Source organism: Apostichopus japonicus, chromosome 16, assembly GCF_037975245.1.
Source record: "Apostichopus japonicus isolate 1M-3 chromosome 16, ASM3797524v1, whole genome shotgun sequence".
Classification (NCBI taxonomy): Eukaryota; Metazoa; Echinodermata; class Holothuroidea; order Aspidochirotida; family Stichopodidae; genus Apostichopus; species Apostichopus japonicus.
The window spans coordinates 19,145,098-19,169,669 of record NC_092576.1 but is presented as its reverse complement, the minus strand read 5'-3'; the positions used below and the strand labels follow the sequence as shown (position 1 = coordinate 19,169,669).

Below are 24,572 nucleotides of genomic sequence, written 5' to 3'. Positions count from 1 at the left end.
ACACACTCCGCTCTATAGGGTTAAAAGAAATCAGCGAGAGCAGGCAGTAATGAAATTTACTTACATTAATGAATTTTTTAAATCTCATTTAGGAAAAATTATTAGGTCCCCCTGGTTACATCATTTACCCCCCCCCCCATTCTCCCCTTCCCTTCCTTACAATCACCGCTTCTCTTACACCTAATATATAGGCCATCAGCTGAAGGTCGAAATTCGCTTGTTTCGTTCCAGCAACTGCGGGTCTAAAATTTCTCTACAGCATTGACTACATAAATTAACTAAGATTAATGATCAAAAAGTTCTCCATGTACTTTCCTGCAGTATTTTTGCAATTCCGCTCGAAAGATCGAACTTTATTTTTTATCGCGTATGTTAAAAAGCCTACCGTATTACGGTTAAAAGTCGAGCGCTAGTGAGATATCTGTATCATGTGATATGAATTGTCCAATGAGCCATGTGTTTTTAGTAAACAACAAACATGGCGGCTCTCACGCGAGCTAGTCAGTGTCCGACGAACACAGATCTACAGTGCTTAATGCACATTGAATCTGTAAGATTTGAAACCGTCAAGGCACTGACGAATATCCGTTGGTTTAAAGTAACTTCCTGCGCTAAAGAATGGCTTGATCTCAGCGGCAGAGACAGTGAAATCGCTGGTCGAATCCAACACATGGGGTTACTCGATGAAGGCCTACACTACGATCAAGCCTGTGTTCAACAGCAGAAAATGATGGGGTTCCACGATACGTGTTACAGGCGGTTCGTTGATAGTAAGCGCATCGCCGCTGCAAGAAAACGCACAGTACCAGAGGAGCCCCTATGTGATTTGACACCGAAGAAACGACGGAAAAGATCAAGGCAAGCAAGCAGAAGCTCTGGTATATTGCCTGTGCAATGCATTATATGTGGGAAACGCAACTCATTCATGACTCGGCGTTGCAAACGGGTACAAGACAAGCTGCAGCAGGCAGAGACTTTTGATGGAGGTAAGCCTAAGCTAGTAAGCATACTATAGTACTACTACACGACTCTACTTGTACGTCTGTGGCATAGTTGAAGTGTTAAGACTGAGAAGTTGAATAATGCAACAGCAGGAGCTCTTGAGGGATAGAATCCAAGTCTAAGGGCACGGTGTTGGACCGGAGCATAATTTAATTAGTGGCATGGCCATCTGATTTGTTTTATTATTTGGTGATAGCCATGGATACTTTGTTTCAAATTCTCCATCTAGGGCACTAGCGTAGGTGTTAAATACAAGCTTCATAGTTTTGATACTACGCCCATTATTTGAATGATAGAGATATTAAAGTAGTTAGAAAACTAAGTGTAACAAAGAGGAATAAGGTTAGGTTTGCAAGGTCTTATGGTCAGCCTGTCTAGCAATACCAAAATAAACAACCATCTGATTCCTTTATAATTTGTAACAGATATAATCTGCCATTGTATTATTTAAACCATAATATTAAGAGATAATTTACTGCCAAAATTAAACCTGTTTTAATTATTCTTTGCATGACCCTGGTTTGCAAAGATTTGAATGTGTTTTTGTTCATCCATAGAAGATGAGCAAAACACTTGGCATATAAATGAAACTGTTTGTTCTTACTTGTTCAAACTTAAATTTTATCAACAGCAAATGCAAAACAATTTGCTTTTTATTTCATTTTATTAAAGGATTGCTTCGACAAGCAGCAGAGCGAAAGAGAGATGAGCACATATTGATGCACATTAGAGGGAAAGACTGTGTTGCAATAGAAGTTCGGTACCACTCTCAATGTTATAAGAATTACATACGATTCTTGCACAGGAGGACCGAGACAGATCCTGAAAGGTAAAGTACTTTCTTCAATGTGTGTTTCATCTAGTGTTCAGGGTTGGATCTAGGATTTTTTGAATATTGGGGTCAAATTTCATGCACCATTGTTTAGATATGGTTAAGAGTATTTGAGGTACATATTAGGGACATGCATATTTACATGCACTCTAGTAAATCTGTGTTCATTCTTCTTTTCAAATCAAAGTTCAAAGTTGCTTTGCCATCACTTTCCATATTTGTAATAAAGAAACAGAAGAAGGTATTTTTTTTTAATGTATGATCAAAACATACTTGAATTAACATAGGCTCTTCACGGTGTCATCTCATTTGAATTTCAGAGGTCAACTGGAGATGGATTATCAGGTGGCCTATGAATTGTTCTGTGGCACTACCGTCCAGCCAAGGTTAATTGACAACGAGGAGATCATGAGGATGACCAAGCTTGTACAGCTGTTTGTACTAAAAATAAAGGAGCATGAAGGTGCAGATCTCCTGTCTTACAGGTAAGGGCATGTTACACATTAAACGGGACATTCAGAGTTAAATTCCTCAATAAATTACCCGATATACTGGAAACTGCTAGTCACTAATGTGTGATGTTTAAAACTCAACTTATAAAAAAGTGAAACATTCATTGTATAATAGGAATGAAAATGAACTGCTTTCTCAATTTTCATATTGCTTGAACATGAATCTAATTTTTGCATAAAGTTAATGTCCCCTCCCCCTTTACCCCCCTCGAAATCATATAAATAAAAGGCAGGGATACAGAGATTTAATTTACTTTCTGTAGATATTTCAAAATCAGATAAATAAAGGCAGAGGTTGAAGTATATTTCCGTTCTACTGACTGATTGTTTGTAATTTGACCAACTTAAATTCAGAATGTTCCTCATTAGAGCATAAAAACAATTCTATGGTATATTGTGCCATGAAAATTACTGGTATAAAATGTTCACTATTTGAAGTGTCTAGGTGAGTCTTTGATTCCTTTAATCCATTCTTTCATCTTAATATACCTGAATAATTTTCCTTTATCTACAGAAGTGACAAGTTAAAGTATCGTCTCCAAAGGGACTATCCACAGCTCTGCTTCCACAGACCTTTCCGCAGGAACAAATGTGAGATAGTCTATACTGATGCTTTGTCTCCAGGAAGTGTGATGGAAAATCTGGGAAATTCTGAAGATTCATCAACTGGAACTTCGGAGGTTGAGATGGATACTCCAACCTGTTCGTATGCAGTTACAGGACAAGATTCCATGAGAATGTTGTACAATGCAGGTAAGAAAAGTATACCTCTCTGTTTAAACAAAAATCAAGAGACATCTGCAGTGTTCAGGTACTAAAAAAGGGTCTGATCAAAAGGAAGATAATAATTGGCCTCCTTCAAAGAAAGCAAATGAAGCCTCAGAGGTAGAATGAGAAAAAAAAGTAATTGTTAAGATCATGGTTGATAGTAATGTGACAAACATTTGGCCCCTTTTATTCTCCTGAATATTTAATATGTGCTTTGATTACAAAAATTCTTAAAGGGGAATCACCCTTGACTGTGGATCCGCATATATTAGTGCCAAGCTGACTTATCCTCTTGATATGGATGACTGTAATATTTATTTTGATTTTCAGAAAGTGTGTTGGTCAACTTTATTGTGGGAAAAAGTATGATAATGTTATACCACTATGCCATATGAATTGCTGAGTGGAATTCCCCTTTTATATTTTTGAGACAATAACTTCTATAAGCAATTGTACTTACATGCAAACAGTCTGTGACTTTGTATTTTGAATACAGGTGTGTGATATTTTCAACATCTAAAATTTATGTTGCAGCATGTAAGACCATATTGTATGCCTTGAAATTAATTTAGGTGAATATTCATGGTTTGTCATCTTTTTGCCTTCAGGTATGATTCTCAAGAATGCAATTAAGCAATCTCCCGGACTAACATGCCCTTGGCCACCAACATCAAGTGACCTTACCCTAGATTCTGCAAGAGAGCTGGTACCATTGGAACTTTTCAACTTTATGGCATGGTGCACTGGGGCAACTGAAGAGCCATGTCTGAAAACTGTTGCTGATGTAAGTTGTAAGGATGAGACAAATATTTTGTCTTTATGTCAGGATATCATCTACGCAGCATCAAATGGGCGGAAACAGACTCCCAAATCACTGTCCTTAGGACTAACAGTGAGGCATCTGACAGGTTCATCCCAACTCTTAAGGTTGTTGAACAATTTTGGTCATTGCTCTTCATGGGACACAATTATTGGGTTGGAGACAAGTCTTGCACAGCTACAACTAGCAACTTCACATAAAGTTCCTAAAGGTTTCTTGGAAAAAGCCCCAACAGTGCTTGTGTGGGACAACATAGACTTTGGAGAGGAGACTGTTTCAGGCCATGGCACCACACACCACACGAACGGGATCATGATCCAGAGTCACATTAGCGAGCAGACAGAACTGAATGATAGGCCAAAAGTTAAGAAAGGTGTCCGTTCTCTTACTCCCACCATGACACCAATGGAGACTTTCATTAGTGTGGGAAGAAAAGGCCCAAAGTTAGTTGGTGATGTAACACTGGTTAATAGTTCCCTGTATAGCCCTGCAATCAGATCTGCACTTCAGAAGGACTTTATTTTTCTTCTATCAAAGTTCTTGGATGGGAAATCAGAAGTACCTGGTTGGACAGGGTTTAATATCAGCCTGTCAGGAAGGATGACTCTGCAAAAGTCTGCTATCCACTACCTACCGGTGATAGAAGCCTCCCCAACAGAAATGACGACTATTAATACTATCATTCATAGGAGTCTTTCCATTGCAGATAATCTACAGCTAGAACATATTTGTTTGGTCTTTGACCAAGCAATATATGCCAAGGTTCAACAGATCAGATGGTCAAGAGATGATGTGATGAAGCGTACAGTTGTACGTCTTGGAGAGCTGCATACCTGTATGTCATACATGGGAATAATTGGTAAACGCTTTGGTGATGCAGGTCTCCGAGATTTACTAATTGAATCAGAAGTGGTAGCTGCAGGTTCAATCATTGGTGTCTTGAGTGGTCACCATTACAACAGAAGTGTACACTCTCACAAACTTATGTATGAAGCTCTCCAAAGAATGCGATTCTCAGCATTTAAGGACACCCTTACTGAAGAAGAGGTACAGAAATACTCTTCCTTATTGCATCCTGGGGATGTTAATGTCAAGGATATAGAGGCAGGGTCTCCGGAGTTATCAGATCTTATGGGATGCTATGACAAGTTTGTGACCAGGAAAAACTCGGAGAGTCCAACCTTTGCACTGTGGAGCTCATACATTGATATGGTACAGTTACTTCTAGTATTTATCAGAGCAACACGCGAATCTGATTGGCACATGCATCTCGCAGCTATCCGTTTTATGATGCCATGGTTTTTTGCTTATGACAGGACGAATTACTCCAGATACCTTCCACCATATTGGGTAGAAATGGTAAATTTGCCAACCACACATCCACGTTGTTATGAAGAGGTGTCGAAAAGAGGTGAATGGACAGTGCAGCGCCAAGACAGACACCCATTTGCTTCTATTGCATGTGACCAAGCAATTGAACAGACATGTAACAGAGATAGTAAAACAAGGGGAGGAATCACTAGCTTCACATTGAATCGTGGAGCAGTTCAACGATGGATTCTATCACAACCTGAGAGATCAGCTGTTACGCGACAGTGTGAACTTCTGTCCGGCCTTGATCACCATGGGCGGTTGCCGAAAGAATTAGACAGTGCAAGGACCAAGAGAGATGACATAGCCGTTGATTCCATCATATCAACAGTCAATAGCATGATCAATCCATTTGATTGTTCTACAGAAGATTTGGTCTGTATCAGTTCTGGTGCTGTTGCAAGTGATAGGGTGAAAGATGATTTGATGAATGCAGTGGAAGGTGGAGAAGCAGATACTGTTGAGTTCATAAGGGATCGGTTGATTGAAAACAAGGTGGATTTGTTTTCAGCAATAAAGCAGAAGAAACTGAAAACTTTTTCAGAAAATTCACACAGTGTGGGAAAAACAAGTACAGATGTTGTGAAGCAGAACAGAGTATTCTTTGCTCGCCTCCTAGTTGTCGGGCAAAAGCGCAAGATTGACCTGCCAGAAGTTTTGTCCTATTCTCTTGGAAGTGTTTCATTCCCTTTTGCTAGTGCCAGTGGTACTTTAGCAAAGACTGATAAATCGGCCCTGCTTCATGCAATTGAGGACCAAGCCATTAACCATCTCGTAAGAGAAGTTCCATCAAATGCAGCTATATTAATTGATGGTTTGGCTCTTATTCAATCGATGCGGGAGATTCCAGAAACATTTGGAGAACTGGCGGGAGCCATTCTTCAGCAAGTGTGTGGATTGGCAACGAAGAACAAATGTTCTCGTGTGGACTTTGTAACAGATTGTTACCCTGCAATAAGTATAAAGAATACAGAGAGGGCTAGAAGGGCAGAGGCTGGATCACAGACCATCAAGATATATAGCAAGGACCAGAAAACTCCGAAGCAGTTCAAAAAGTTCCTTTCAAATGGTTCTAACAAAGAAGCATTAATTGATTTCCTACTCTCAACTTGGAGAGAAGCTTCATCCAAGTTGCAACCAAGAAACCTTATTATTTTTACCACAAGTGGTGAACATTGTTATTGTTTGGAGTGGAAGGAGGGAGTGGTAGAGGCTTCACCTTGCTTGGAGTTGTTCTGCGACCATGAGGAAGCAGATACACGATTATTGCTCCATGCAGCACATGCTAGTTTGTCAAACCAAACAGTTATCATCAAAAGTCCAGACACTGATGTGGCCATCATAGCACTCACACTGTTGGACAGTTTGCCTGGGTATATCTATTTCATGACAGGAAAAGGAAATAAGAGTCGCATCATAGACTTACAGAAAGTACGTGCAAGTTTGAGCACCTCTTCTAAATGCCTTATTGGTCTTCACATTTTTACAGGATGTGATTCAACAAGTGCATTCTATGGGAAAGGAAAACAGAAGGCATTGAAGGTACTAGAAGAGCATCCTGAGTTTCAAGAATCGTTTTGCAATCTGGGGAGTGCTTTCCAGTTACAAGAGCAAACACTGTCATCCCTTGAGAAATTTGTCTGTTTGTTGTATGGTCAATCAGCTGCTGATAGTGTTGATGATGCCAGGTACAAGGTGTTCTGTTCATCTCCATCCTCAGAGCAGAGTTTACCACCAACCAAAGATGCTCTGATCCAGCATGTGAAGCGCTGCACCTACCAGGCTGCTATTCACCATAGGGCATTACAGCCAAGGATTAATGCACCCTCGCCAGATGGACATTGATGGAAACTGGTAAATGATGAGCTACTAATCACTTGGATGACAAGACCACCTGCCCCAGATGTTTTACTTCAGTGTGTCAGCTGTAGCTGTAAAGTCGGAAAATGTCTCAAAGGAAGATGTTCCTGCATGAATGCTCAGCTGCCATGTACAGACCTCTGTAAATGTAAAAATTGTAGCAACTTCCAAGAAGATGTGGAGATTGTAGATGCAGGGGAAGATGATTTGGAGGATGAACTGTGATGGTATTAAATCTTTACATCTTTGTCTGACATTTTATTCAAGTTTGAAGTTTGTGAAGAGGGTTAACTTTTCCTAAGACATGTTGTCATTATTTTGTTCCACAGAGATAAAGGAACCAGTAAACATGATCTTATTCATATATTCATGTTAGCTATTACGAGCAGTTCTACCTAGATTACCCTACTACCAGACACCTAATGATAAAGATCCAACTTTTCTTCAAGTCACACTTTTTGCTGAGAGGGGGGGGGGTGGGAGGAAATACTTAGTTTGCAGAAGACTGTAGAAGGAGTACTAAGGTAACGGATACATTGGCTATTACAGTACTTTATTTCCCATCTACGATATGCCATGTCTCAATGTGCCAACTTATATATTGAACTTCACAAAAGAAATAGCTCGCTGCAGCCAGGATCATTGGGTACATCTCACTGTAAGCGAGGATTTAGCAACATCTTAAGTAGAGGGGGAGGGGGTCACATGTGTAAAACAGTTGGGATGGGGAGTGTAACAATTATGGAAAGGAACTTTTAATTATATGTGTATGTTTACTCATACATGCACAGACGAAAAGCATTCGAAACACAGAAAAAGTCTGTTCCTTTTTATTTATTTATTACAAACCATGGTATCGGAGTTTATTAAAAGTGGTACATATTTATAATTAAAACCATTAGTAAGTTATGTGTAAAAGTTGGGTTTCATTTTCAAAGATGAGAGTGTGCACTTTTACCATTTTAGCGAAAATGGATGTGGTTGCACAACTTGTATCGCCTAACAACACCCCTCCCTGACCCTTAGCCCAGAACCCTCTCCCATGATTCTTATAACCCTGACCCAACTGTTGTAGAAAATACATAATTCAGTTGTAATTTATTATTATATAAGAAAAATGTACTTTGTATGCACCACTGTACCAAATATTAACGTTAGTGTGTTCCAAATACATAGCATTGTAGCACATAATGTCTATATAACATACCCAATTTCAAGGGTGCGTTACAAAAATACTGCAGGAAATTTTTTGGAGAACTTTTGATATAATGTTTGTGATGCATTAAACTACCCAAAAATGCATTAAAATTTTAGACCCGCTGTTGCTGGAACGAAACTGTTTTTCTAGCCACTTTTTGAGCTTCAGCTGATGGCCTAATATGAGATATCCTCGCAAAGCGTGCTGAACTAGGTCCCTCATTTATCTAATGCGTGGGAGGAACTCGAAACTTTCTTCCTTATCCGCATATTCCAAGCTTTCTCCAAGAAAAGAGTTACAGTACCTATTACCCAGATTTTTAAAAATAGCCTCCCTCCTCATAAAACGTGATGATCTATGTCTCTCATTAATCTAAAGCATGGATGAACTACCAACTTTAAGCATATTACAAAGTTTTTCCACAAAAGAGCTACGGAACCTACTACACACAAATTATGTAAATGTCACTAAACAGCATCCGTAGGGACATCGTGTTTTTGGTCCACATTTGAGTTTCCATCATATCTTTAATCTGCTTTTCATACATATCTTTTATTGTGATTGTTATGATGACCACATCTAAGGACTTTTGAGTCGTATTATTGTATCCAGTGGAATTGTCTCGCTGAGATATAAAAGGATGAATTTTCCGTACGTTTTCACGGTAGGCCCCTCTGTTCAAGGTCAATGCACGACTATAACATTAGGTCCACTAAGTGCGGATATTGGTCTCCATTTGCCACTATTGCAGTAAACCCAACCGAGCAACGTGTCTACGGTGTCTCTTAAAAGACAATATTATTAACAAATTCTAAAAGAATTTTTAATCTCTTTGGTGTCATTTTAAAAGTATTTCTGATAACATTACGTACAGAATTCTTTTATATGAGAAAGGTACATATGAGAAACATGACAATGACCGTGATAAAACCAATTTCAAGATTACTAGCGATCAATTCGCTCAATTTGTTTCAAGAAAATGATTAAAAAGTGATATGAATTCCTCCTCATTCATTCTTTTTATTTGAGCATGTTGAACGCTTGCGATAACATGTCATTACGAATCATTGCAGACGCTCACCCAAACCGTTAAAAAATACCGTCCCTCTCCCCCCTTCTTTTCTTACACTGAGCTCTCAACAGTGGCGGAGCGTCAATACAGTCAGGGGGCGGATGCCCCCCCCCCAACGGACTCATATGGACTGCTGGCGCCCTTTTCAGCTATTTATCACTTTTTTACTTATTGACTACGATTATTGACTTTTTTATGGCGCTCTCATCTACCTATTGACATTTGTCACATTTTGTTGGCGATGACACCTATTTATTCTTCGTTTATCTGCAAATTAGCAAGGCCCGGAAAGGGTCATTTCCGGCCATATAGGGAGTATCTTTACTCAAAAGATTCCTGTACGCTCTGCGCCAACCTGTGGTGGCGCTCCGCTTAGATAAAGTCGAAAGCGCCCATACAGACCATTCTCACCCCCTCTTACCAATACCCCTAGCTCCGCCACGATAACAGGAGTGACTTTCCATATGTTATTGGTAGGAAATTGCAGGAATTATTGGAATCCTCAATGAAAACTGTATACGTAGGTAGTCTTGTTTGCGTGGGGATTGAGTTGTGTAGGTGTTACACAAAAATGTAGATATGCTTTCTTTATTCTTGTGGAAAGCCGCTTTCACTTTGATATCAGATAAACCTGTGGTACATGCAGTGACGTAGCCAGGATTGTTCCAGTGGAGGGGGTGGGCGCTTGGGGGGGGGCTTGACCAATTTTCTGGGAGGGCGTCTTGTTACTACCTGAGTGGAGTGCCACCATGGGTTGGCGCTCAGCGTACGGGAAATTTTCAGCTATAAAGACCTTCTAGATCGTTGGAAATAACACTTCCCAGACCTTGTAAGCTGCTCTAAAGTTTCACAACATCCTTTATTTTGAGATCCCCATGTCTTGATATGGTCATCAAATAGTTTAGAGAAATAGAAGAAAAAAGACAATCTGGTAAGTTGCTTTGAAATATCATGACATATCTCGGCCTATGCGCTATGTAACGTCAGGTTTTTCAGCAACTATAGCCTACCGCCGGTCCGCGGTCGAAGGGTCGTTCATGAGTGGTCATCATGGAGATTCGATACCATGCAGACCAATGAATGATATATTTTTCGCACATGTAATTTTTTCGACACCCAAAATCCCAGTGGGCGGGCGACAAGCTTTCATGGGGCTGTCTCCCCCACCCCCTCCCCCCCCCCGTGGCTACACCACTGGGTACATGGTGCCGAAGCACATATCTTCAAAGTACTGTTTCCAACTTTCAATTGTTTCAAGCTACTATGTGACCAAAAAGAAGTTCTCAAGATGAAGTTGCAGATCTGAAAGGACCAGTAATTTTACTAGGAAACCTTTCGACCACGTACACCTTTGAAGTAGGATAGGATTACACAGTATTTGAACTCTTCATGGATCGGCTTGTATTAAATTAGCTGAAACTCTATAGACCAGTCTTGCAAGGTTTAAAGAAATGGCTCCTTACATAGTTGGCATGATTCAAATTCATCCAGTGCAAATTCATCCAGATGCAAATTCATCAATATAATTGGTCGAGAACTTGCTAGAACAGTAAGCTGTCTGAATTAGCATCTTCAGATCGAATATGGGTTTGCTGAGTTAGGGAGCAATATGTTCGAAGTACAAGGACCAACCAATGAACCCAATTTTAACATAAGAGGCAGAGATAAGACACTATAACAGAAATCATTATGTCTTATTTCTGTTTATTACTGATAAATGCAAATATTTTCATTAAAATCAATATGAAATTTCATCTTACTTTCAGAAATATATAAACAAAGCAACTTCTACAACTTCAGCTCATTCACATTCATGCTATCAGCTAGAAAATTGACCATGAGGCACATTTTCTATGAGGCATTGATGTGAATACCACTGACATAACTTGTGCTATTCAAATGGATAAAGGGCTTGGTCAAGTCATGAATAAGGCTCTGCCCCATATATTGCACATGTACAAAAAGGGTTACTGCTGTACATGCAATACTTTTTTGATGGGGGAGAGAGGGGGGGGGGGGGAGATGTGGTAACATGCTGAAAAGACCACATCTTTTAATTTGTCATTTTTTTTTTGAACATATGCAAATGCTAGAAATGAAAGCACTTGGAAATTTCTTAAAGAGATAGGCAGTTGTTGCCCTTGCACTGCTTTGAAGTCTGCACCACTGTAAATATTGTTGAAGGAGTGGAGTTCTGCGAATCTCTTGATAGTCAAGTAATAAATTTTTCTTTCACTGTTTGTTAAACAGCTCCTAGCAGTAATATGTATTTACACGACATTGTATCTGAGGTTCATTATGTAACCGGTGTTTTCTACATACAGTCAAATTAAAAACCAATGTTAAACTTGTTCCCCTGCAATGCTCTAAATTCAGAAAGTACATCAATATCATAACTCTTTTGCATGTTGTATAATGGTACTGAATTTGAAGTGGATTATATTTATCAATGAATATAGCAATGTTTTGGGTAAAAGCAATTAAAGCATCCACTTGAACTTCATGTTTTCCTTGCATTGTTTGCTACTTCTTCTATCTAGATTCCAAAGGGACATATAGATAAATGCTCAATACCTCAAACAACATTATTTAACCTTGTTTCCCACAAAACAATGTTCTGTCCCAGTTTCTGTAAACTACTCGGGATAAATGGAGGGGTGGGGGGGGGGGGAGTTGGACAGGTTGGGAAACTAAATATTTGACAGATGTTGTATTTGACAATAAAATTCACCTTCCCAAGGAAGTAATAGTGAAGTAAGTGGCATTTTATGAAGGACCTACAGTATGTAACGGTAGCAGAATTGGTTATTGCCTCCTGCTGAAATGTCCAATAAAGACTCGCAGTATTGGAATGTTCACAGATTCCTCATTTAGAGAAACATCTGTGTTTATTGAAACTTTCCTAGGATGTTGCCAACAAGATGCAGTTGAAGTCTACTGTACCTTGTTGTCAAAGGTGGAGCTCACAAAAAGTCCTATCAACTAGTCTTATTCAAGCAGTGGCAAAATATGGGAAAAAAGAAAAGCAAAATATGGTACCATTTGGTAATATTATTTTGAACTATTTATCCCAACACCCTATCCTCCTTTTAAGACTTTTGCAAGCTTGTAAACCAGTTACAGCACTCATGCAACATGATATGACAAAGGTTCATTGCCAGAACATGAAACTAGCAATTTGGAGTAAATTTGTTAAAAGAATGATGAAGTTAATACACTGAAATATTGAATGGGGCTCAAAAGAGCTTAAGAAGTCTTTTGAGGTACATTACTTGTTCTGATAAATATATTAATTGCCCTAAGATTCAGCTATTAAAGCAGCTACTAGTAAGATACTAGATAGTATGGGATCATGAAGGTTTTCAGATTTTACCTATATTGGCCTCAAATAACCTTTGACTTGGCTAAGAGCACTCAGCACATGATACACCTGCATACAAACTTCCATTCATCATTCCAATATTGAACTATCATGTTAACATGGCTTTCAGTTTCAGATATCTAGTTATCTCACATGGGCTTCTGCTATACTGTACAAATTTATAGAATAGTACTCAATGTCAGAAACCTATATGCACTACATATGACTACCAACTTTTCCTTGTTGAGTTAGATGCTCTATGTTACTCTACTGACCTTGAGTAGCCTTTGACCCTCAATGAAGCCAACACCTACTGAAAATTCCAGTATAAATATAAAATTAATGAAATGATTCAGAAAATACTTGAACAGAAAGGAAAACTATTATAAACACTTCTGTTCATACTGACCTCAGCGTAAACAATTTAGAGACCAAGAACATATGGTATAATAACTATTAGCTAACATTTCTTCCTTCTACTCTGCAATTTTGAGAGAACAATAAGCAAAATTGATACTGGCAAATGTAACATGGCAACAATAACAATAATTCACAAATGATGATGACATCAGAAAAAGTAGCAACCATGACAATGATTATGATTTGAAAATCTTAATGAGCAATCCTAAATGTAACTAGAATATCACTTTTAGTAGAGCAGGGTTCTCACAAGCATGTTCTAACCTGGCGGTGGTCGTGGTTTGAATATGATTTTGCCTCTCCCTGCATGGTTTGAAAGTTGAGCGCCCGGGCTGAACATTTATGAACCAGGAAAAGCTTGCTGCCACTTATCTGGTCCGAAAAAATTATAGCATGAGGTAAATTTCCTCCTGGGTGAATAATTATCATAACTGTTCAAGAATTTTTACCAAAGGTGATCATATTTGAATATCTGGAGTCGGCTCGGACTTGAAGGGTCTTGGATTTGGCTCATACCAAGTGGGCTCGGACTTGGCTCAGACTCTGGCTAATTGGACTCTACTACAGCTCTGCCATAAATATAAAAAGATAATGGATTGTTAATAATTTATTATATGATGTTGAGAAGGTAGAGACTTAGAAAGTTAACTCCTAAATGTAATGGATAGTATTAAACTCTTCGTTTCACTAACAAAAGGATTCTCAAATACAGTACTAGCAACATTACAGCTGAAATAATGGATCACCAATACGATGCAGTGAAGAAAGGGAGTTTAATAAAGAGCATCCCTCAATGTAATGACTAGGATAAAACTCTTAGTTGCACTAACAAATGGATACCACATGCAGTACCAACAAGAGGGATGCCCATTATATTGAGGGTCCACTAGACTTAAGGTTTGCTAGACCCAACACCCCCATTGTGGGAAGCATTATTGAGCGTCTAGTTAGCATTTATTGGGTAACTGAAAGTATTGAAGGACCTTGGTGACTCCCCTCCCAGTAGTTTTATAACATTTATGAACCAGGAAGAGCTTGCTGCCACTTATCGGGTCCGAAAAAATTATAGCATGAGGTAAATTTCCTCCTGGGTGCATAATTATCATAACAGTTCAAGAATTTTTACCAAAGGTGATCTTTGGTATCTGGAGTCGGCTCGGACTTGAGGGGTCTTGTATTTGGCTCAAACCAGATGGACTCGGACTTGGATCGGGCTCTGGCTAAATGGACTCGACTACAGCTCTGCCATAAATATAAAGAGATAATGGATTGTTAATAATTTATTATATGATGTTGTGAAGGTAGACACTTAGAGAGTACTCCTAAATGTAATGGATAGCATTAAACTCTTCGTTTCACTAACAAAAGGATTCTCAATACAGTACTAGCAACATTACAACTAGAATAGTTGATTACCAATACGCTGCAGTGAAGTAAGGGAGTTTAATAAAGAGCATCCCTCAATGTAATGACTAGGATGAAACTCTTAGTTTCACTAACAAAAGTATACCACATGCAGTACCAAAATGGGGGTGGGGGGATGCCCATTACATTGAGGGTCCACTAGACTTAAGGTTTGCTAGACCCAACATCCCCATTGTGGGAAGCATTATTGGGCATCTAGTTAGCATTAATTGGGTAACTGAAGTATTAAAAGACCTTGGTGTCTCCCCTCCCAGCAGTATAACAACTGGAATAATGGATTGGTGAAACAATGTTTTATTTGATACAGTACAGTGAAGTAAGGGAGTTACATGAATAATAATTAATGCAATGAATATGATTAAAATCTTTGTTTTACTAACGAAAATTATTCTCAAATACAGCAACATAAGAATTTGTATAAATGGATTATTAATAATGAATTTTATGATGCTGTGAAGGAAGAAAATTCATTAACAAATTTTAATTTGTACGCTGCATGTCATATACCTGTCCAGAAACTAAAAAGAAAAATTCAAACTCATAGAATGCACTGTACCTGGCTCCAAGCAATGACATATAAATCTAGTCCTCATTGTATCTACAGAAGTTGTTTGTCCAATTTTAATCGAAAGCCTTTCCTTTCATTGAAAATTTTGATCTTTAGTAAAAATATTCTTCTGTCTGTAGATTTTATTGATGACAGTACTTCCTTCTCTTGTGGAAAATTCCACCAGCTCTTGTTAACCTACAACAAACCAAAACAACATTTCAATCATATGTCAAAGTTTCACTGAAGTACATTCCATGTAAATCTTTTTTTAAAGCCTCACATTTTGATATTGACATTGTTGCAAAAGGTACAAATAAACACATCATAATCAAGTTTAAAATGTGATGGTGTGTTAACACCTCAAGTCTTTGCTTCACAATCCTACCTACAATTCATTCCAGCCTGCCAGATGGCAGATTTACAGTACATTTGGTTTTCAAAGACTACACATAAAGTCATTTCAATTCTGATAACATTCTATGATGGTGGAAGTAGCAAAGTAAAACAAAAGGTTTGGCAGTGGACTTGGTGGGAAGTGGAAAGCCTTTCTTACATTACTTTGTTTGCCGTTGCCTTAGATCGTTTACAGTTTTTGAAAATAAACAGCAAATTTTCATCATCTTTGTTCGTGTTGAAACTTAGTACAGTAAATTTATATTATGTATAGTGTGTGTTGATCAGACTTAGAGGATATTAAAGGGAAGACTTTAGAAAACTATCTTCAGGTCATAGGGATATAAAATATATCTCACAGTCAATACTTACTGAATATTAAAGACAACTGGGGATGTTTGCAATATATGCTTGTGGGAGCTCCTTATTTCCATATAAGCCATTTCTCGCTGCATCCCATGGTCAGCATGAACCAGCAGCTCAAAGTTACTGTACAGTATTTTGATATCCTGTGTTGACCTTGAAATTGCAGCCCTGTAAGTTCTTGCAATAAAGTGGAGCATATCTGCTGTGGTGTTCTCATTCTGCATTCATGCATTCCTCAAATTGTGCCAAATTTAAGCCATCTTTTCTGACAAGAGAATGAACATAAATAAGTCCAGATAATTGTTTCATAAATTGCAGGTGGAAGTCTTGACAGTGCAGTTCCCTATTTGATGTCAATACTTAGTGTACATGTTGTCCAATATTCATGTCAGTTTAGTTAATTTAGCTATCACTTTTTTCATGGAAACCGCATATGCAACAATTGAGAAAAATGCCACACTACTAAGTTTGAATATTGATCTATTATTTGGTATGTAAGTTATACCCAGGAATTTAGCATGCAATCACTTCAAGGGATTGACTGAGTATTCATGCATGGTTCAATGCCTCATCCCGCATGCAGTTCATTTACTTAAAAATTGCATGCACCCTAGACTATGTATACCGGTACATTTAGTCCCTCAACGTATCATTTGGGGTTTAAGCTCAGAACTACTCGTGAACACAGACTTTGGCATTATGACTGAGTTCATTTTTAATGTTTGGTTTCAATGATGTTGAAACTTTCCACTCACGATGGCATATGTGTGCGTGTGCATTGGTAGGAGTACTGTGTTTGTGATCCTAGCTTGTTAACACAGTTTTTCATGACAATAAGCTTTATTGGACAGATCTCATAGTTGGTACAGTATGTATGTATAGATGCATCACAAGTACAAGAAGCCTATTGTTTTTGGTGAAGGTCAAAGGAAATTTAGGTAAAAATGGTCAAATTGTGAAAACTCAATTTGAAGCATGGATAGATCTATTTATTGGTATGTCTAGGGCTAGGCCAGTGGTTGGGTCAACAGGGCAAACTTGTGAAAACCTTATTTAAACCATACATCTCAAAGCAGGGTACACTAGCTTGCAGAGATATATAATGTTTAGTATCATGTTATATCGCTACAGAAGGCTTTCAGTGGTCTTTTTAGATCCCCAACTGTCACTTTGAAAATGTTGTTTATCACAGTTCTCAATAGTTTTTTGCTGTATATTATTAAGATACAATAAGTTGTACATGCAGCCTACACATATACTGTACAGTAGCATACATGTCAGATTGACAAATTCATAAAATGAAACATTACATAATGGAAACCATGTGCAGTGCAGTTTGCATAATGGTGATCTATTTATACACCCAACCAGCTAGTATCGGATCATAGCAACATGTTACCACATGTATGCATTTAAGTGTTTTGTCACACAGTACAGTGCTAACATCATACAAGGGAGTTTTATTTGTTCCATAACAACTCTGATCATAATAGCCTGTTCGTGCAGGGAGTTGTAATGGAACAACTCCCTGGTTTGTGCTATGGACATGAGAACTATCTAGTGCCTGTTGAACATTAGTCTTGTGCATTTTCATGTTACTTACTAACACCAAATTACTGCACACAGATGGTCATTTTTAAAAGTATGAAAACTGAATACAATCAAGAGCTTTTATTTGGACATGATACCCAATATGAAACTGCTTTAGTTGCACATACTGTATGTATGCTGGTTTTTATCATGAATGATTTTCATAGGAGCCATGAATTTGTTTTTTTTTATGAAGTAGGTCTGGATTCCCTTGGCATTATAACCTGATTGAAATTTAACCTCTGTGATTGCACTAATATGTGAGACCATTGATCAACCTAATTAATAGCTTTTAATGATGAAGACACTGATAACAATTTCATAACTCATTAGTGTGAACACAATGCAAGGTTCAATGAGGTACTGTTTATTTCCTTAAAATGCATAGCTGGTGGTTTTTCAACATACTCTAATCCTTTCAAATATGTTACATTGAATCTTTACACTTTTCCATTGATATATCACAGACTGTGTTTTTTTGTTATGGGACTCCGTAAAACTGGATCAAACCTAGCAATTTTGGACAAGTAATTTGCTCTTTTCGCAAAAACTCCTACTGTAAGTGCTCAAGTGACTGTACAGTAGGTCACCCTGTGAAGGCATTGTGGGACTTTGAGGAATACGTTTGATCAAGCTATTACTTCAGCACTATTAACACTACCCACATCATAACGTTAATATCAAAATGCCTAAATTACTTAGCCATGATTGCGTTGTTATTCTAAAATGAATACTCAATTGTTTACCTTCAGCCATGATTCATCCCATACAGTAGGTGCAGGGGGAAAAAACTCATGTTACAAAAAATTGTTGTACACTGCTACACTGAGGCCCTGTGTGACTTAGTTCTCTGAATCAGAACCAATGACACACCACTAGGCCTACTACTGTACGCACAGGGCTAAGTGATGCACACTAACACATATAGAGAATATTGTGGGGATGAATATTGTACTGAGACGGCAAACGTTTTCACATTTTTTACTTTTGTAACTCGTTTATGGAATCTATCAGGCCCTTTCTTTTACTGTAGTGTTCCGTTTGCTTGTGTATCTGTTTTTGTGGAGTTGTGACTTTCTGACTGCCTTATTTTATGGCAGAGAGATTGAGACATACCCAAAGATTTATATTTCGTGAAATGGTTCAAAATTGCATCGCACGAATGCAAGTTCTTTCATACCCCTAAATTGACACATCTGTCGATAAGCTTACTGTAGTGAAGGGCCTAAGTAAACATCCATTATCTTTGGATGCTGTTTGCTATGCTCTGAGCCTCTAACCTCAGAAAGGTCAGGTCCCAGAGATTAGTGGTATTATATTGAGGTAATGTTGGTTATTTTTAGGGAGTAAGATTTCCAAATGCCCCAAAACAGGCACAAACACAATTTGATCAGCATATACCTGAAATGGATTCAAACTCATGAAATATTTAACTCTGCTTGGCTGCAAAAAGTTATGGTTGCCTGCTGTATAGTTGCTAGTACTAGCTACAGTACAGTAGTAGTAGGCTAGTATAGTAATAGTAGTATGCTACTAGTAGGCCTAGTAATATTTGGAGGTGCGTCAATTATTAAGCCTTTACTTTAAAAGATCTGGAAGATCACCAGGCTGCAAAATGTGTAGGTTGACCAGTCTGTTACAAGTATATACTTTAATTTATATATCACATTTTATATTCCGAGTATCAGCAAAGACAGTAGCAGGCAGCTGTGATTTACCATAGCCAGTATTACTGATAGGTCCAATTTAGGGCTAACGTTAGGCCTAGGCTAGTCTACTCTAACTCTAACCATGGTCTTACTTTATTTGTGTTCAGCATGAAGGTATTTACTCTAAATGTTATTAATATATCCGGAACACTTTTAAGGAATTTACTTACAATGCATATACTCCACCAAAGTTCCAAAAGCCAACTTCAAATGGGCAACGTTTACGGTAACCTGCGGCACTTTCCTTTGTAGACTACATGGCTAGGCCCACATAGAGTAACGTTGAATGTAGGCTATTGGGATAGCAACGATACGATCCGATCGACTGCCCTACCACCGAAAACAGAAAGAACTGCTTAGACATGGGGGCGTTGTTTCGTTACGTGTAAATTTGCCAGTTAAAATAGAAACTCTTATTTTCTTAAATATCCCAAATTAATGGAAGAAAAAGTACAAACACGAAGATTTCAGTGTAATTAGAGGAACCTGTAAGTTTCGGAACTATATATAGCCGCATTTGGTCAAAATCGAGGTGTAAAGTTGGGATCAACATATATACCATGTTCGTAATTCTGTTATATACCCTTCGGAATTACCTCCACTTTTGAGGGGAAATTTTACCCTTTAAATGAACGATTTTTTTTTTGTAACTTCGGAATTGAAAAGTTTATGAGGTTTTCTCTTAACTCGAAATAATCATTCCTCAAAGGAAGTGAAATTGATTGAACAAGAAGACCCTAGACTTAGGTTTACCCGGTGTCAGGTAAACCTATCCCCGAGGTAAACCTAAGTCCCAGCTACCATGCATTGAAGTAAACAAAAATACCAATGTGTATATATATATATATATATATATATATATATATATATATATATATATATATATATATATACCGTATGCAACGGGTACACAGTATGTATTGCGCTTCATTCCAATATAATAGACAATATACTTATGGATATATTTACACTGGTCTGACGGGGTCAACATAAAAAACAATCAGAGTTTCAGACCAGGATCAATCATAAATTACTGCCATACTCACTAATACTCACCGGTTGCTACAACCGGCGCTCACGGTCCATCGATACTCTATTTAAAATCCCTGACGACTAATGTTCTAATAATTGGTGACCAACACTCCGTTGAATAGCGATGTAGCGGCATCACGTACTTGGGTATCCTGTATGTTTATATGCCAACGTTCTTGTTGGAATATATAGTTATGACACGTTGACAGATGTTAAGTTACAAACGTTATTTTGTTAATAGAATAACAGAATATATTTTGTTTTTCAAAGCGTGCAGCTGGTTTAGAGTTGTCCTTAGGTTTGTAGATAAGTTGCAACCAGGACTAATACTACAGACTCAACTTTTCCTGGCTAAATCCAGGCTGCAGATTTGTAGCCTACATATTGAATCGCTGTAAAAATTTTGTTGATCGAGCTACTATCGCTTTCAGTACAACTACTAATTACATCGGAACATTTTTTAATAAATTTGTTATGATTCATGTTTATGACTCATGTTTCAGCCTCTACTATTCGGAGCACCACTACAGTATCTTTCCGTTTCTTCTATTTTCCAGCTTCTGTTTTCAATGAATACTCTCCATACATCGTTGGATCTATGGCAATAATCGCCGTTTTGCTGATCGTCTTGGTTCTAACAATTGTTGCATGTTGCTTTGGATATTGTCGTTGTAGTTGTAAACCGAAGTCAAGACGAACCGTTCCAGATCAACAGATGACGCGTCCGATATCCCGTCCTATTGGTTCCCCTCCACTCTACGAACCTTCGATCACACATACTTATGGCCCACATGATGAACACATCTATTCGACTGTGGATCCACTGCCTGAATCTTATATTACAAAGTAAAAACTATTACACTTTCTTCTAAAGCAATTCTTCCATAATTCATGTTCGAACACATTTAGATATAGATGGTCAGGGGTAAACTAGCTTGGGGTCCGGGTTGTATTGTGGGGTCCGGAAACATGAAGAGGGACGGGGAAATCTAGGATAAAGTATAGGTTATTAATACCGATAATTCTCAATTTCATAAATGAAGTACCCCAGTCTTCCCGTGAGTGAGGGGTATCATGGAAGACTAGAGTCAATAGGAGGACACAGAGCGTTCTCATTTTCATAGTATACTTAGGCTTAACAGGAACGGAGACTTCAAATAGGAAACTGCCGACTTGGCTCCCGATGATCTTCGGTGTTGCTAGTGAACCTCTTTTCTTAAAAGTGACCAATGATTTCTCGTGATGTAGGTATTAAGGGGCGATATACTGGTATAAACTGCTAGATATGTTAAAGTGACCATAAATCTGCATAACTTTACAAGATTTTGTACGTCATAATTTTGACATTTTTTGGGAATTTCTATGTTGACTTTTGTGTTGTTTCTGGGAAACAGACCTTATGGTCTGTGTGTTAGACTAAGCAGTTCAGCCGCTCTAACTGTTGAGCATAAGATATATTTTTTAAATTGTAGTCCTTTTAACGGTCTGCAGCAGGTCAAAAGTAATGTTGTGCCAAGAGTCATCTTTTAAGAGAAACAAGGTCATAAAGCCAACCTGATGATCACTTTCAACAATCCACAAAAAAAAAAATATTGTAAGAAATTCGTACAGAATGATCTAATTTTCACCTTATTTTTTTTCTTTGTGAAATAAGAAAGATATTGTCTTTATTAAACTGCTAACCCATAACTAATCATTTAACCACGACATATCCTAACTAGATTGGGGCTATCTAATTATAGGCCTAGTTGTGATATTTTATGAACTCACAGGCCATGTACCTTATAATCATATCTTAGATGTTAATGGAGTGTAAATAAAAGCAACAACGTTAGGCCTATTACAAATGACATATCTTTAATGACGATACTATAGAGTTCTTAAAATACCTGTGCTTATTTGCAGCATATGAAGGGAAAGATTTCCACCAGGGCGGCATGAGTCAACAGGGCGCTTTTTGGGCCAAATTAGTGGACAGTATTGCGTAAACCTGAAATATTTACAGCACCACACTTTGATTGGCTTTTATGTCACAATAACAAACATAAATTGTTTTAATACATTAACTTGAACTTTACCCGCATAACCTCAATTGTATGTTTACATTACAAATGAACTCATGTGATGATGCCTGTTAATTTTCAGCATTGATGCTCTAGTACTGACGGTATGGTCGGAATGATGCAAAGATAAAACTAATTGCAGTTTAAAAAATAAAATGTTTTTAATAATGCGCAAGGGTGGTCTCTGTAAAATATCTCACGTTCCCTAATCTACATCAGATATCCGAATAAACCATCCAAGTTTTGAAGTTGCTACTTGGCATTATTATTTGTTTATTTTTTATCACATGTCATTTTGTGTAGTAAATGTTGTCATTGGATATATTCCGATAGGCACTAATGTTGATTTAGGTAAATTATCGCTTCTTTTTTTCACTTTCTTTTTGTCAACTTCCAATAAAGTACTGACTCAAATGGACTGCTATTGTATGACACATATTCTCTTGTTTTAATGTCTTAATTAAATACGTGACTGCAGCATCTTCTAAAGTTAGCTTTAATTGTATTTATTGGGTAGTATTGTACGCAACGACGTTTGTTTAAAGGATATATGGTACCTAAGCAGGTTGTAAATGTTATCGATTAACTAAGTAAGAATTGTTTATATTCTGTAACAATTGGGTCCTAACATAATTAATTGATCGACTAGCAATACAACTCTCCTTTTAAGCAACAATGAAATCGTATACAATTATACAAATCACATTTTTGTGTCGAATTAGCTTCCATGTGAAAGTAAAAGTTGCATAGGTAATTAGCTGAAGAATCCATTCTTAAAAAGCTCACAAGTCACGCTGTAGGCGTGAGTGTCGCCATGTCTGTCGATAGTATCAGAGTCCAACCGTCGACCGCCCTCACTAGTTTCTACACTGCAACAGAAGTTAACACAAAGTGAGGTGTATTTTCTTGGTATCATGAACAGTTGTGTACTAAGCTTATTCCATATTTGGGGGCTGGAAAGTGATGAGAACAGTCTAACTATGCTATCGATGATGTCCTTCATTAATAGTTTCTTAAAGGAGTAGTGTTCTAAAGTAACATGCGGATGTCACTTTCCCACAGTGTACTCGAATTGCCTTGAAGGAATTGTCTGGATTAAGATTTTGATACTTCGTACTCATAGTTCGTGTTTTTATATCAATACATTACATGTATAGAGATATTGCAACAGTTAGTGGGACTCTCTCTTCTCTTAAAAAAATTTCAACGTCTTCATACAAAGTTCTTTTTCTCTGGAATTTCCAGAGCAAGCATATATCATATAGGCCAACAAAAGTTACTTTTTTTTATTCGAGAATTCTATCTCATTCTATGACTTTTTCACCGATTTATGTCCAAATCGAGCCAATTCGGGATGAAATTCAGTTGTTGCAAGCCTTTTTTGCACACGCTCCGAAATTTGTGTTATTGCGCAATCGTTAAACACTTCGCAAAAGCGGTGAAATGCATTGTGGGAGCTTAGCCCATCACAATATTTTAGTACACTGCGGCTTGGATATCGTCTGAAAATCCGTTTTAATACGTATTCATAAAGCAGCAATCGAATTGCTTCAGGCAAAACTTTGAACAAAAGAAGTTGGATATTCATTAAATATCTGTTTGCGACGATGTCGGACTCACAATGTGGATGAAATTCGGAAATTTCTTTGCATCGGCTTGGAAAATAAAAACGAAACGTAAGTATAATCCTTTCATCTTTCGAATTGCACATTTTCCGTTTTCAAGAGAGTACCGCCTGCATCGTCCGGTCGATTGTTTAAAATAAGTTAAACAATGATTTGAGGCTAAATTCGGAGTTGTTCCAGCATTCTGGGTTGAATTAAAAGGACATTTTTAAGGTTGCACTTGTTAGCGGGCATCAACGTATCCTATCGTGGTTAATTGCATATGTACATATATATGCACGTTACCATAGTGTGTAGCCTAGGGTTATAGTTTTTAGTATTCTATAGTGCAGTGTATTCATTATTACGGGACCGTGTGTTTATGAATTATGAATATGATGTTTGCTTTCAAGACATTGTTTACGAATACGATGTCGTTGCCTTGAATTTTGGAGGACCTAAGCACTTAGTAGTAGGGTAGTGATAGTACAACTACACAATACTAAGCCTATGCTGGTATTATTAGTTTACTACTGACTAGAACTGTCACTGGTGGTTTTCAGCACTGGCAATACCTTCATGCCCGGTACATATAGCAGGGGCGTATCCAGGGGGGGGGGCGCA

General features: G+C 37.8%; 3 protein-coding genes and 1 long non-coding RNA gene across 4 annotated transcripts in view; 2 read left to right on the top strand and 2 right to left on the bottom strand.

The window, feature by feature from the left end:
* LOC139983598 (low-density lipoprotein receptor-related protein 1-like) overlaps positions 1–23,432 on the top strand; it is a 39,324-nt gene extending 15,892 nt beyond the window's left edge. Inside the window, exon 10 of the mRNA XM_071997250.1 lies at positions 20,839–23,432. The gene's annotated coding sequence lies outside the window, so the exon portion shown is untranslated. The remainder of the gene's footprint in view (positions 1–20,838) is intronic.
* Positions 1–24,572, bottom strand: part of LOC139982748 (proline rich transmembrane protein 1B-like) — a 186,663-nt gene that overhangs the window by 131,388 nt on the left and 30,703 nt on the right. The window lies entirely within an intron of this gene.
* LOC139983041 (uncharacterized) lies at positions 378–7,620 on the top strand. The gene is made up of 5 exons (XM_071996375.1): positions 378–986; positions 1,675–1,831; positions 2,155–2,319; positions 2,861–3,099; positions 3,723–7,620. Exons 1-5 carry the CDS (start codon positions 479–481, stop codon positions 7,148–7,150), a joined length of 4,497 nt encoding a protein of 1,498 aa, XP_071852476.1. The 5' UTR covers positions 378–478; the 3' UTR covers positions 7,151–7,620.
* On the bottom strand, positions 12,198–20,091 carry LOC139983447 (uncharacterized). Its single transcript, XR_011798688.1, has 5 exons — positions 19,420–20,091; positions 15,957–16,215; positions 15,198–15,386; positions 14,343–14,458; positions 12,198–13,785 (listed from the first exon to the last, which is right to left on the bottom strand). It is a non-coding gene; the product is annotated as an uncharacterized lncRNA (long non-coding RNA).

Coding starts and splice junctions, on each gene's coding strand:
- LOC139983041 (XM_071996375.1), top strand. CDS start 479: ATGGCGGCTCTCACGCGAGCTAGTCAGTGTCCGACGAACACAGATCTA. Junction 1,832..2,154: donor ACCGAGACAGATCCTGAAAG/GTAAAGTACTTT, acceptor TTTGAATTTCAG/AGGTCAACTGGAGATGGATT. Junction 3,100..3,722: donor GAGAATGTTGTACAATGCAG/GTAAGAAAAGTA, acceptor TTTTGCCTTCAG/GTATGATTCTCAAGAATGCA.